This window comes from Drosophila innubila (genome assembly GCF_004354385.1).
Source record: "Drosophila innubila isolate TH190305 chromosome 2R unlocalized genomic scaffold, UK_Dinn_1.0 1_C_2R, whole genome shotgun sequence".
Taxonomy (NCBI): Eukaryota; Metazoa; Arthropoda; class Insecta; order Diptera; family Drosophilidae; genus Drosophila; species Drosophila innubila.
Window position 1 is genome coordinate 1,321,831 of NW_022995374.1, and position 14,896 is coordinate 1,336,726.

The 14,896-nt window shown below is 30.6% G+C and overlaps 2 protein-coding genes across 2 annotated transcripts in view; one reads left to right on the forward strand and one right to left on the reverse strand.

Annotated features, from left to right (window-relative positions):
• LOC117783070 overlaps positions 1 to 14,896 on the reverse strand; it is a 61,525-nt gene that overhangs the window by 35,923 nt on the left and 10,706 nt on the right. The gene's annotated exons all lie outside the window — the stretch shown is intronic.
• Positions 1,850 to 8,164, forward strand: LOC117784736. Its single transcript, XM_034622544.1, has 4 exons — positions 1,850 to 1,900; positions 7,548 to 7,697; positions 7,761 to 7,925; positions 7,994 to 8,164. The coding sequence occupies exons 1-4, from the start codon at positions 1,850 to 1,852 to the stop codon at positions 8,162 to 8,164; spliced, it is 537 nt and encodes a 178-aa protein (XP_034478435.1).

Below are 14,896 nucleotides of genomic sequence, written 5' to 3' on the forward strand. Positions count from 1 at the left end.
ACTGACTGATCATTGTGCAAACCAAACCCTAAGACCTAGAAAGCTGAAATTTGCACACAACGTAGCTGAGACGATTTAATATTTAAAATAAAATAAAAAAAAAATTAAAACTTGAGCTATATGCAGATTATAAGAGTATTGTCAGCAAATTTGGTTGCTCTAACTCATATAGTTTTTGGAATCTACATGTTGTTAAGATGAAGATAGTCACGAACCCATAAGTCTGTGTACTCTTTGAGTACCGGGCTAAATAACGTTGCACAATTGCTGACATATTTCAATGTGCAACAAAAGACAAGGAAGACATAAATGAGACGAGGGCGTGCTGCAATCGGGGGCATGCCACAAACACAAAAACTAAACCAAACGGCGAGTGTAATGTGAAAAACAACAAAAAAAACAGTAAAAGAGAAAACCAAATGTTGGGCATATTTTGCATTGTTAGCGACATAAAATCGCACACACACACACGCACTTAAAAAAACACACACACAAATACAAATCCATTTACAGTGACAATCACCTGGAAAGGTTTTGTGTCTTCAGTTCAGTTTGAGGGGCCTTTTGTTTCAATTGTTTGTAGTTTAGTTTTAGGCTCGCACTCGTTAAGGATATATGCACCTGTGAGTGTGTATGTGAATGTGTGTGAATGTCCTTTGTCAGGATAAACAACAATAAGGCGACTGGCAACATATGCGCGACGCTCCGCACGCGTTTTGTGGAATGGCGTGCGAATTATTGCACAGGAAGATATGAAATAAAATTTAATGAAATGTTTATAAAATGAAAATGAGTTGGGGACAATGAAACGTGAAAGTCCTGTGGCAGCTTTAAGCAACTCTCCATAGGAATATTGGAAAACAAAGCGAAGCAATAAAGACTAAAAATTAACAAATACAAAATATTAATAAGGAAAAGCTTAAAAAATAATTCTAAAAGAGAAAAAAATTTAAAAAGAGTCTCCTTAAAATCAACAAAACAAAAAAATATTTAAAATTCGCAATATCATTAATTGCGAATCATTTAAGATCAAACAAGTATTGCTGTTTGAATTTACTGCACCTTTTTTCGGTTTTTTTAAATTGTATTATAAATTTTGTTGTCTTTTTTTTATAAGTCTCATTAAAAATTCGGAGTTCACATATATATTTATTAATATTATTTATGCTATATATAAAACTTTTTGTCCTGACCCAATGACTGACTGATGATTATGGAGACAAAACCGTAAGACCTAGAGACCTGCAATTTTCACACAACGTAGCTGAGACGGCTTTTTCGACAATTCGACTTGCAAGTGAGTTAAATTTGGGCTTAAAGTTCACACATCTTTGTTTTTTAAGACGGAAGTCCGAGCTAGTTATTTATATTTAAATTATTATTATTATTTATATTCAAATTATTTATGTTTTTATTATTATTATTACTCTTTTTATTTTTCCCAACCTGATTTTATTTTCATAAACTTTAAGAACAACAACAACAAACATCGATAAACAATTAGATAAATAGATACATTAACAAATAGTTAATTTCACATTTAGACAAACATGCAACACCAATAGAAATAATTATTTTTTTTATAAATTTTAGCTTACAAACTTTTGTTAGTTGTTGTTTGAGAATTGTTGTTCAACAGCCACGCCCACAAGAAAAGAGGGCGTTGGGGGCGTGGATACTTACTGACACTGAGCGGCAAGAGAGCGCTTTGAAGATGACTAAAGATCTGTCGATGATGATGATGATGATGTCCAAGACCATTGAAATACAGGTGGTTCTGATGCAGCGACAATTGTTGGTGGTGGTGATGATGATGGTGGTGGTGGTGCAGCTGCTGTTGCTGCTGTTGATGTTGCAGCTGTTGCTGTTGCTGTTGCTGCTGTTGTTGCTGATGCTGCAGGTGATGTGGCAGCAATTGCTGCTGATGTTGCTGCGAGTGTTGCTGATGCAGCATCAACTGTTGTTGCTGCTGCTGTTGTTGTTGCTGCTGCTGCTGTGCCGACTGCAGCTGCAACTGTTGCTGTTGCATGTGTTGCTGCTGTCCATAAGTTGCTGCTGTTGCCGTTGGCTGTATTGCTGTTGCTGCCGCTGCTGCTGCCGTTGCCGTTGCTGTTGCCGTGGCTAAAATATGATGATGTGTTGTTGATGAACGATGCTGACTTTGTACTGTATTCAAACTGTGTATTGAGGCATGCACCGCCGACTGATAGATAATACCATTATTCGACATGGCCGTCATCGATTGATGATGATGATGGGCATACGCCATTGTTGGTCCCCCATGTCCGCCACTCGGTGGCACAGCCGACGTTGTGGCCATGCTGCTGGCCGAGACAGGCGCCAGGGGCAGGGCACGATAACCGGCCATAGATTGTCACTCGAATCGTCACTCTCTTAGATATCGATTAGTTTTTCATGAGCTCTCGATTAGATCTTCACTCGATAGATCGTCACTCGATTTTAGCTCTGTTAAATTCCAATTCCATTCTTTAATTAATTATATTGTTTCTTCACTTGATTAATGTTTTTTTTTAGAAAGATCGTCACTCCGATCGTTAGTCTGTTCATCAGTCAATTAGAACTTCACTTAATTCCGATTCAATCTTAGTTTATATTGTTTCTTTATTTGATTAACATATTTATTTCGTAGATCGTCACCTTGATCGTCACTCGATTAGTTTTTCAAGAGATCTTGATAAGATCTAAATAAGATCGTCACACGATTAGATCTGAATTAAAATCTAATTCAATTTTTAATTAATTATATTGTTTCTTCACTTGATTAATTGTCTTTTTTTGCAAAGATCGTCACTTTAATCGTTAGTCGAATCGTCACTCACTTATATCTTAACTAAATATTGATATTTATTTAATTATATTGTTTCTTCACATGTTTAATATTTTATATCCATTATATAACTTGATTAAATATATAATTATATTGTTTTTTCTCATGATTAATAGTTTGTATTTTTTATTTTTATTAATTTATCTTCCTAATTTATTAACTTTACTTGATTTTATTTGCTCCGTTGGCGTCTTTTCGAGCTGCAATGTGTTTGGTAACTAATGTCCGCCTTGCTTATGTATTTCCTACAAAAATTCAAATTACGAATTTAAATATTTTCTTCTCAACAATATATATTATTAAGCATCGTAGATTTTAGGCTTAGTCGAGTTTGATAATGTCACTCTTATGGCTCGCTGATAAGTCCTTATCCACTTATTATCTTGACACACGAGTCGTCTGTCAACACAGTTTTCAAATTTCGTTGTCTCACGGGTTCTATCACAATTTTAAACGTAGTTCTCACATTACATTGTTATATTTTAGAACTTACAACTAATTTCAACATTTATGGCCTGATTAGCTTATAAATAAACTATAAACTATATAAATATTTGCTTTACATGTGTTTGATTAACAAATATGTATTTCAACCTTGAACCATAAGTTCAATTCACAATTAGCTGTCCAAGTTTTAGTTGAAGTTTCTTAACTTACAAACTATTTGCACTTATCTGAAACTGTCAACCTGTCTCAGATAAAAGTCACTTGAGATTATCTGGGAGTAAGTATATAGAATAACTTACTTAATGTTTTTAGATTTTTAGTTGACTTGTTACTTTTTTTTTAAATGTCTAAAATTTTTATATCAGAAATCTATCATATACAATTTTTTTTGAAAAAATAGTTCGCTTTATTTACATTGCCTGGTTTCGTAGATATTGAAATTTATTTGAATTTTTAAACAGTTGTGTTTTACATACTTTATAAATAGTAACTAAAAGGAGTTTTTCAAATATCAGAGATTTAATATTTCACACCGATTTCTAAAGTAACGCTAATCAACTGATATAAATTCAATTAAAATTTCAGTTAAATTACTTATTTTTGGTATATCACTTGCATTTTATTTGTATTTAAAAATGTAGTTCAAAAAATATTTAAGCTTTATAAGAACTTTGAACAACATTATTGACATTATTGGAACAGCGTAAATTTCTAATGCATCTTTTTTGATTGTTAGAGACTTGCAGAAAATAACTGATATTATTTTCACTTATTTTAATAAACCTTTTCCAAATCTTGTTATGTAAGTTTCGCTTCTAAGAAATCTATTTTATCTGTCAAGTTTACGCATTTATTACAAATTTAATTTATTGAAAATAAAGCCACTTTGATAACAATCTACAAGAAAATCACCAGGTTATAGTTAGCAGTTAGAAACAGCACTTATAGCACTTTTAAAATAAACAATCATTTTTCTATTTAAATCTTATTTAACAACATTTTAAATATGCAAGATTAAACATTTTATATTTTCCTGATATTTACTTTGCTCTTAACACTTGAAATTATCTCTATTTTTTACAATGTAATAAAGAAATACAAGATTAAACACAGCTTACATTTTGTAATTAAGTCTATAAATTTTAAATATTATGTAGAAATTAAGCTGAGTAAAACTTTCTTAAAACAACACGAACTACAATATGTTAAACACATGTATAAAATAAATATTATTCAATGCATAATTTAAATGTTAGTATTATAAAACTTTCACATCGATAACATTAATTATGGAACATTAATAACAACACCAACTTGGTTATATTAATAAATATTTGTGGTATTTTAGTTGAAGAGTGTATTTTACTAGTGACATTAAGAGTTGTATATTAAGTAGTTGGTAGGTTGTATTAAGGAAATAAGCTGAATACACCAATTGCAGATGAATGACAACATTGACACAACAACAACAACAACGAAATACAAACAAACAAGGTGAAGTTACAGGTAAATACTGTAGTAAATAATAATTAATTACAAATTACACATGTAAATACAGTAATTTAACGAGATGAAGAACCTTGTGGAGGATTCGAAATTCGAATTCAGGACTCAATTCACATTCAACTTGAGCCTGAGTAATTTATTTTTGCTGTTGATATTGACAAAAACAAATATTGTCATATTGCTGGCAGTTGCACGCTTAAACGTAACGTTGCACAAACACGTAAGACGTAACGTAATCAAGGCGATACGACGACGTTACACGTTAACGTTACACGTCCGACACGTTTGCCCAAGGTCTGAAAACTGAAAGCACACATTACAAAAATCAGAGCTGCCAGCGTCCTTCGTCCTCATTCGGCTCGACATCGGCTTCGGCTGTGACACGAAGTGAACTTCGTGCCTTGACGCTGTGCATTCAGCCACGATTCGTCGGCTGCCATTTGACGCCTGCCGCAGCAAGTGTGAGCGAGATGCCAATAGCATGAGACAACGATGATGGATGTAGATGTGAATATGAATGTGAATGTGAATATAAATGTGACTGTGAATGTGAGTGAGAGTGTGAGTGTGAGTGTAAGTGTGAGAGCGAGTGCAAGTGTGAGTGCTTGAATGCCTGTAAACAAGCTGGTGCTCTCAAGTTTTACTTAGATTTAGGGATGTGATTCCCAACTTAATATTCAGTTCAAAACTGGATTTTAAACATCGCCAATAATAAAATAAATCTATCGACTTATCGCAAAAATTATAAAAACTTTTATTTTTCTGAAGAAGTTTGTAATATTGAAAATAATGGAATGGTATAACAAATTTTTGGAATTATTTAGGAATATTGTTGACATTATTATTATTTATTTCATATATTGTTTTTTGCAGTGAGTGCTCTTTAACTTTTGCTTATATTTAGGACATATAATTAATAGAGCAATTTTAATTATTTAATTTTTTTTTAATGATTTTTTTACTTTAATTATTTTAATTATGTTCAACTATGTATTCGATTTTTGTCTGAAATTTTTAAGCACTTTGAAACAAATTATCTAACTTGTGCTTATATTTTTAATTATTTAGATTTTTTTATGTTTAACTATGTATTTGATTTTTATCTGAAATTCTTAAAAACTTTGAAAAAAATTAATTAGCTTGTGCTTATGTTTTGTGCATATATATTATTAGTAAATCATTTTTATTTATGTGCTTTAATTATTTTTTTAATTGTTTATTTAGTTGTATTTACATATATTCTCTTGAGTATTTAAAAAAATAAACGCCAATTTTGGTAATTATATAATAATAATTATGGTAATAGTTTGTTTAATTTGTTTGTTAAATGTTAAAATGTATTTAATTTTGCATCACTAGTAAAAATTGCCGGCATACAGAGCGTATACGTTATGTTTCACACAATTAGCCCAATTCCGTCTTAGTGTCTATACGACTGTGTGGGTTGGTCGACAGCACCTACACACACACACACACTCCTACACACTCACACACACACTTATAGTACTGTATTTCTATTGCACAAGAAATGTGTGACAGCAGTTAGGGGTTGCTCCGGTTGCCGTTAGAGGCGCCTCAACGAGGACCTGCGCATTGAACGCGCGCCTAAAACGAGGGGAGAAAAATGGGTCCTACCCCAAAAAAAACACACAAAACAAAAAAGAAAAGAAAACACAATTCAGCGGATTCCGTGCCACGTGGCAGGTGCACAGTTATGCGTGGCATGCACCTACAAAAGTTGCACACACCTGCCGGACAGACACTTAGGTGCTTGCAACAACTCTGCTGGCAACATGGAATTTTTTAATCAAATGCACGCGACGCCAACGCGCAAATATGTATACGCCATGTGGTACACGCTTTTAATTTAACACACATTTAATAATAATATTATTATTAATAACAAAATATTTGTGCAGCTATTAAAATATGTCAATATTCGTTATACATTTTTCCAATGCTTAAATTTATGTATTTATCATTTATTTATTCACTTAACGCCAACTAAAAGCAATCGACAAAAAATATTTCTATGATTATAAAGAAAAATAAAAGATTTTTAATATTACACTTGTACAATTTCAAATTTAAAGTTAAGAATATACCAAAAATAAATAGTATAAATTACTTTTTTATGAAATTTACATATTATTTAATATATAAAAAAGTATACCTATTTTTTACACACAAATAAGTTGATCAAAACATAACTGATGTAAGTATAATTGTAATTATCAAAAATAAATAAAGCGTACTATTTTGTCCAACTACATGTTTAGAGCTTAATTCCTAATTTGTTTATGATTATTCAATTTGATTCGAATCGACATAGCATAAACTAAACATTGGACAAGCTCATTAAAAACATGTTCGAATTATCATAATAACTATCAAACTATTAGTAAATTTGCTCCAAATTAAAGTTGCTAAGGTAACAAGATTTTGTAATAAAAGGGCCAACCAAATGATAATTAGTTTTATTTGTAACTGAAAATTCGATTAAAATGGATAAAGTGTTTAAATTGCTGCTCTGGATAGGAGTATTGTCATTTGTGGTAAGTTTAAATCAAATGTTGTAGGTAAAAAATAAATACACACAAAGGAGCAAAGAATTAAAAAATTTGATATAACCGTTAACATATTGATGTTTAACAATTTTTAGAAACATTATATTAACACATTAAAAACAAATTTATACAACATTACGAAACTGTACATAACTATTTGTCCTCTACTGTTTCGACAGGCACAGGCGAAATTCAAGAGTCTGCATTGCCAAATCATTGACAAGAACTTTGGCAACTTGAGAGTCTGCGAAATTAAGGCCATAAATCGCACAAAGAATGTTATAAACATTAGTTATGATTTATATAAAACAGTGGAAAATGATGTACAGGTAAATAGAATCTAAACCTCGACTTTACGGATTACAATTTAAAACTTTCACAATTTTTTGTAGGCACAAGTGCAACTTTTTAAACGCGCTAATGGTTGGCATCCTTTTCTTTACAATTTTAAGCTTGATGTCTGCAAGTTCCTTAAGAAACCGAATAATTTAATTGGAATTATTGCATTTAAATACTTAAAGCCCTTTACCAACATCAATCACACTTGTCCCTTTATGGTATGATATACTTTAATTTATTTATCAACTCAACTAAACTCGCATTTTTTAAATTTATTATTATAAAGGCAGGCAGTCCGATAATTGTTAAGAACTTTGAACTCGATGTGGATAATTTCCGACAACGGTTTCCCATTGACAATGGTGAATATGCTTTAACATTATCTCTGTTTATTAACAAGATCTTGGTAGCTTCATTCAACGGTTCCATTTATCATTTCAACTACAAGGATCAATAGAGCTCAAAATATATGAAATATAGTTTGAATATAATTTTAATTATCGTTATGTCACTTTTAAAATTTTGCTTAAATTCACATTCTTTTAAATAAGAAATATCATAAATTCTATTTACAAATATTTTGTATATCAATTATCGATTCTTAATGTATGAATTATAAATAAACAAATTTAGCTGTGGAATGTATATTTTGGAAATTCAATTTTTATACCACTATAATAGATTTTAAATACACAAAAAGTAAATAAATTAAATCAATTATTGTACAGTTTCTTTCTGTGTAATTAGTGTTTTTTTTTCTAAATAGAATTATCAAAAGATGATTAGAATTGTTTGCTTTGCGCATTGTGAATTCATTCGTTGTTTATTCACAGCACTTTGAGTGCACTCATTAGTAGGTGGGGCGAAAGTTCAAATCAGGGCAGGGCAAATATTGTCATGCCCAAAAGTGTGCAACAAAAAGTTGCAAATACCGAAAAACTAAAGCAAAGAACTTGCGGCACAATAATCAAAAATGTAAAATGTGCTGCAAAAAAAATGAACACACACAAAGAAGGAAATAAATCAAGGTGGGTTGTGGTGGGCGTGGCAGTGACAATTAGGCACTGTGTTATCTAATTAGCCACCTACAGTGCAAACTCACTTTGTAGTTCACTGTGTCCCTGTGTGTGTGTGTGAGTGTGAGTGTGTGTAGATGTGTGTGAAGTGGTGCCAGGCGCCGGCCCATCATATTTTGCAACAAAAAAATGAACAAGAACAAGTAAGAACGCTATATATGAGTTGCTCGACTTTTAGGTGCCCAGTACCCAAAGACCCAAACAAAATTATTTGAATAAAAATATTTAGGAAGAAAATAATTATTAAAAATAAATTAATATTTTAAAATATAATTAAAAAAGAAAATGTTTATGCCACAAAATTTCTTCTATCCGCTTTTGGACAAAAGATTTTAAAACTAAAAAATATATAATTATTCTTAAAAAAAATTATTATTCTTAAAAATAAAATAAAAATTTTTTTTTTTAATAGCTCCTTTTAAAAAAGTTTTGGCAGTCGTCATTATTATTTATTAAAAATAAATTAAAATTCTAAAATATAATTGAAAAAGGAAAGGTTTATGCCACAAAATTTCTTCTATCCATTTTTGGATATTATTTAAAAAATATATTGTTATTCTTAAAAAAAAAAATATAGTATATTTCTAGTCGTCTTTATCACATCAAACATCAAGTGCTTATTAATTTTATTTTTATTCATTGTAGAAAGATTCTCAAACAAATTAAATCTGCTTGCAAACTATAGAAGCATTGTCTAAAAATTTTGTAGCTCTAGGTCTTATGGTCTATGCGATCGAGATGTTTAAATAATCGGACAGAAATGGTCACAATCTCGTAAGTCTGTGTACACTTTGAGTGCTGGACTAAAAAGAAGCTCACACTGTTTGCCCTTTTTCTTTTTGCCATTTTTTCTCTGCTCATTCTCCATTTGTCTTTCTTATTTTTTATTTTTTTGTTGAGAACACTGGGCTCAAGTTTCATAACAACGGAAATGCAAAAGTTTTTTGCACAACGGCCGAAAAACAAAGCGCAAACTTTTCTCTCTTGGCAATTATGTGCTCAAATCAAAAAAAAAAAACCAAAAAAAAAGAGATGGCCCGAAATAATGATAATGAAGCCAGCCAAAGGATTTTGAAGAAAAATCAAAAAAATACCATATGAAAAAATAGAAAACAAATGTAAAAAAGTTTCGCCATTCATTTTTTTATTTTTCACTTTTATTTTATTTTTTTTGCTCACATGACGGCACATGCATGCAAAAGTATCTATGAGATACATTTTGGTCGACTACAACTCCGATTTGATGTCTGTTTATGTGTGTTGTGGGGGTCGTACCTGTGCCGCTGCTTGGTAATTTGTTTAATTTGCTTACCTTCAACAAAAAAAAGCGACTAAGATATGCAACAGTCATGCTGACTGACTCTAAAATACCCTGTGGCAATTTTTAAGTACTGGATTAGCAGAAAAGATCTCTGCGTCTGTTGATTTCTATATGAACTTCATAAAATGAATGTCAAGAAATTACCAACAAAATTAAAAATAGCAGTAAATTAAACCAATGTTATTATGGTCACTGCGGACGGCAGCCCGCGGTAGTGACGAAAATCTAAAAATGTTTGTTCTACGACTTTTTGAAAAGACTGCTAGTTTAGCGGGAAATCGCTAAATCCCGCTAAAACTTCGTGTTTCTTTTTATTAATTTATATTTTTATTTAAAATTTTTATATTAAACTTTATGTTGCTCATCACAAAATTGGATATCAGAAATTTTGGGGCTGGAATATGCTTTCGTCACTAGACTTTTACCTCAAGTAAAGGTTTTTTTTGTGTGATATGATTAATTACAATTCCGTAGATTTCAAATAATAATAAGCATAAAATTGTTTTGAAATTTTTAAATACAAATAAAAACAAGATTTATTTTATTATCAACAAATTACAAATATTACTAAAATTTATTTGGTAGCTACTTTATATTTAAAATACTAACTATAATCTGTATGTTTGACGTTATAGACACCTCCTAATTTCAATCTATCCTTTATACCCTTTAAAATTACAATCAGTCAAAGAAATAGAAATGCAAGAGTGAATTTACTGGCTTTTTTTTATATTTTTTGAAGGTTGGCATTCGCCGCCTTTTAGCTGATGGCTTTACTGACTATGATAAAAGCAAACAGACAACTGCACAAATAAAAAAGAAGAAGCAGAGAAATAACAAAAGCATCAGTCAGAACACAACTAAAACTACAACTAAATTAAAATATTTTAAAATTTTAGCCAAAGTTTTATCAATAAAATGCAAGCGTGCAAAAGTCTGTTCGGCATTTGTTAGCTCCAAGTTAGATTAGTATCTTTTGAATGTCTGCATTCTACACACACACACACATATATATATATATTACATATGTGTGTATATGTGTAGTGTATGCTATGCATATATATGTGAATAGTAAGCAATAAATGCCTTGAGAGAGCAATTGAAACATCAGCAATACTCGACATTGCAATATTGCCAACAGCTCGACAGCTCGACAATTTTTGGCCACTTGACACCCACACACAGGGGGAGAATCGTCTTGGCCATAACTTAAATCTGGCTTAAAAATCACTTAGCCAGTTTGGTCTACCCCCCACCCAAAAAAAAGCGATGTTTCAATGTGTCAGCACAAAAAAAAATATGTGGCCAAAAAACAAAGGCGCTAAAAGTCAACGTTGCACAGTGGGAAAAATAGCTAGATTAGTTTTAATTAATGAAAGTCCTTAAAAGAGCCAAAGAACATTTGTACATCATACAAATTTGTTTAATTCCATATTTTATTTTTTTAGAAAAATTTAAAATTATTCAAAGTTTTTTTAATTTATTTTTTTAATTTAATTTTTAATTATAAAATTTAAGAAAATATAAAAAATAAATCAATTAGGAGATTTTATAATAATATATTCATGCTAAGTGAGTTTTAAATTGGAAACCAAGCATGAAAAAAGATTTATGTTTTGAAACAAGCAAAAGAAAAAAACTAAAATAAATTTAAAAAATTGAGCTCAAATAAATATTGATATTAAAATTACAAAAAATTAATTTATAAGTATCTTGCAGTATTACAAATCGAAATAATTCGAAATTTTAATTTTATATAACTTAATCTAGACATTTTATCCACTGTGCGCTCTCACTCTTTCTCTTTTTCGCTATGGAGTGCAATAATCGACACCTCACACATATTGTCAGACATCCGAATAACTCTAGAATTGTCGCACATTTTATCTATAACAACAACAACAGCAACAACAACATTGACAACTGTGACAACAACAACAAACGTAATAATAGAACTCGATTTGCCATTTCTGTAGACATCAGCAATTCCTGCCGCTTGAGGCAAGTTCGGGCTACGTGCAACTTTTATATGAACTCAACTCAAGTTGCCACTTGTCTAATCTACAGAGACAATCTTCAATCTCCACGGTCCTTAAGACACAATTGAGGACATTTCTTAATAAACCTGGTCAGCTTAAAGTTTTTAAGGAGCAAACTAAACAATTAATATAATCGTAAAAACTAATATGATTTTTATAAGCAATTATAGTAGACCGAAACTGTTCTGAAATTTACAGATTGTTATTTATATTTATACAAGTTTTGATGTACAATTAAATATAAAAATCAAACAATGTTCACGCCTTTTTCTAGTTATTCAATAGCATTTTTGTAATAATAGCGAAATAATTAAACTGAATTTAATATATTAAAAAAAAAAATCTTAAAAATGGATTGAATATTTAAAAACAATAAATTTATGTTGAAGTAGCTTTTTGTCGATACATTTTACACAATAAAATAGGTCTATTGGTTTTTTCTTAATAGCTTAAGTAGAGTGTGACGAACGTCTTGTAACGAACGCACCATTCTTCTATATGTTTTCTTTTAAATTTTTTATGAAATCAATTTTTTAACTTTTCGAAAGATGTGAGATTTTAATAAATTTTTATATGTTGAATACAATTATATATTTCATTTATATTTTATTCATTTCCTGTAGTAATATAAATTAAAGAAATCAAGCGTCCCACATTTTAACAAATTCATTTTCAGAATAAAATTTCATAGAAAGCACTTAAAAAAGTTGCAGTTCAAGTTTGAATTGGATCAGATATTACGAGTATATTGAAGGACTTGAGCACTTTACGCTTAAAAGAACTAATTTGTTCGTTGTACTCAATGGAATTGTTAAGGAATTCGATGGCATTGCTACGGACTTGTGGCAACTTGGAAAAGAACGTTCAACAACGTTCACTAATGAACAAGAACAAGAACAAGAACAAGAAACAGTGGAAACAACAAATACATTTTTATTAGCTTGCAACAAACATCTTGGACAAAAAAAAAGGAGCAACCAATTGAGGCGCGAAACTCACCCCAGAGAATTCAACGATAGAGACACTACAATAACGACTATTAATGCGAAAGTAGGGCAAGTGATGTGCCATGAGATACCATAAGAAATAAACAAAAATTGATCAGAATAAATAAAAAATAGATATATAAAAAATAATATAATAGATATAATAAGCTGAAAATTCTTCAATTTTAATCAAATTTATTTTTTACATATTATTAAAAAAATAGTTAACTAATTATGATTAACATTTTTATTTGGAAATTATCAAAAAACCTATTAACATTAAATAGTAATATTAAAAAAAATGTACATTAAAATTTTTTAAATAAAAGTTTGAATATTATTGCTAAATCAAAAATAAAATTTATTTACTACTCTAACTTTTTTTTAATCCAAAAAATTGCAGCTTTTCTTATTAAAATTCACAAATATTTTATAAAATTAATATAACATACATATTTTTTAAATTTTCTTTACAAAAAAAAATAAAAAAAAATAGTTACACTTTAACTTGTTCAACTCGATGCTGCAATGTGCATACCCCATGTATGCGTAGTGTTTGCAGGATATATTACAAATGCTGGCTAGTGTGAAAATCAATGAGCGTTCACAGCTGGACGAATGCCCTGTAAAACAGGCAACAGACAACAGACTAAAGGTTTTACCCTAAGGCAAGTTTATTTCGATTTAATTGAATAATTGTTAGGCTGACCACGTACGCGACTCGCTTGAAAGAGAAAGAAGAAGCAGCAGTCCACGGTAGCAACTCAAGGTGGCAACTCAATGTGGCAGCTACAATCTGTAGCCAGAAATTTAAAGCAAAGCCTCAAAGTAGACAACAAAAAATTGCAGAGATCGCAAATTAGAATTTAAAAACTAGGATGCTCCTTGCATACTCGACTGTCGGTTATAACAGATCTTAAATCTGTTTTATTTATCAACAACTACTTAGATATTGTTCCACAGTTTTAATTCCCTTATTATACCCGTTACTTAAAAAATAAGTAAAAGGTTATATCGTGTTCGTTGGAATGTATACAGTATATATATTCTTGCTCAGCATCAGCAGCCCAGTCGATATAGCCATGTCCGTCTGTCCGTCTGTCTGTCTGTCCGTCTGTATGAACAAAAGGATTTCAGAGACTATAAGAGTTGGAGCAACAAAATTTGGCACACAGATTTCTATAGACCCGCACATCAATTATGTTTTAAACTTTTGCCACGCCCCCCTCCGCCCCCGCAAATCACGAAAGACCACCACACCCACAGTTTTTAAGATAATAAGTTTTTTGTGGTTATTAAAGTTTTCTATTATTTATTATCCCACTGAATCGCATCAAGATCGGACAAGTAGAAAGGCAGTTATGTTCGGTTAATGTTTTCAACGTAATACAAGTAATTTCTTTAAAGTACTTTTATATATTGAAATAAGTATCCTATGGTCAGGATCGCGACTATAGCCTTTCCGACTTGTTTTTTATCTTATTATTAGATATTTATCTGATTAAAATAACATGTCAGCCAACAATCGAAATCATACAGAAAAATACAGCGGGGTATACCCCTGAATACCCCTAGTTTATAATTATATTGTATAACTTATAGTTCTCATTGCTATAAGAACCGTGATCATTTCGAGATTGAATATAGTAGTAACTGTGAATACCAACAAGATGTGGTTCCTTTGATTTATCTGAACTAAACATAACATCAGATTTTAAACTGTTTTGCAGTTCATCAATACTAAACAAAAAGCTGTGACAGACTTGC

What these genes read in the sequence shown, in the direction of transcription:
- LOC117784736 (XM_034622544.1), top strand. Translation starts at nt 1,850, where the DNA reads ATGTTGCAGCTGTTGCTGTTGCTGTTGCTGCTGTTGTTGCTGATGCTG. An exon ending in TGTTGTTGCTGATGCTGCAG is followed by an intron (nt 1,901 to 7,547) that starts GTGATGTGGCAG and finishes CTGTTTCGACAG; the next exon opens with GCACAGGCGAAATTCAAGAG. An exon ending in CAGTGGAAAATGATGTACAG is followed by an intron (nt 7,698 to 7,760) that starts GTAAATAGAATC and finishes AATTTTTTGTAG; the next exon opens with GCACAAGTGCAACTTTTTAA.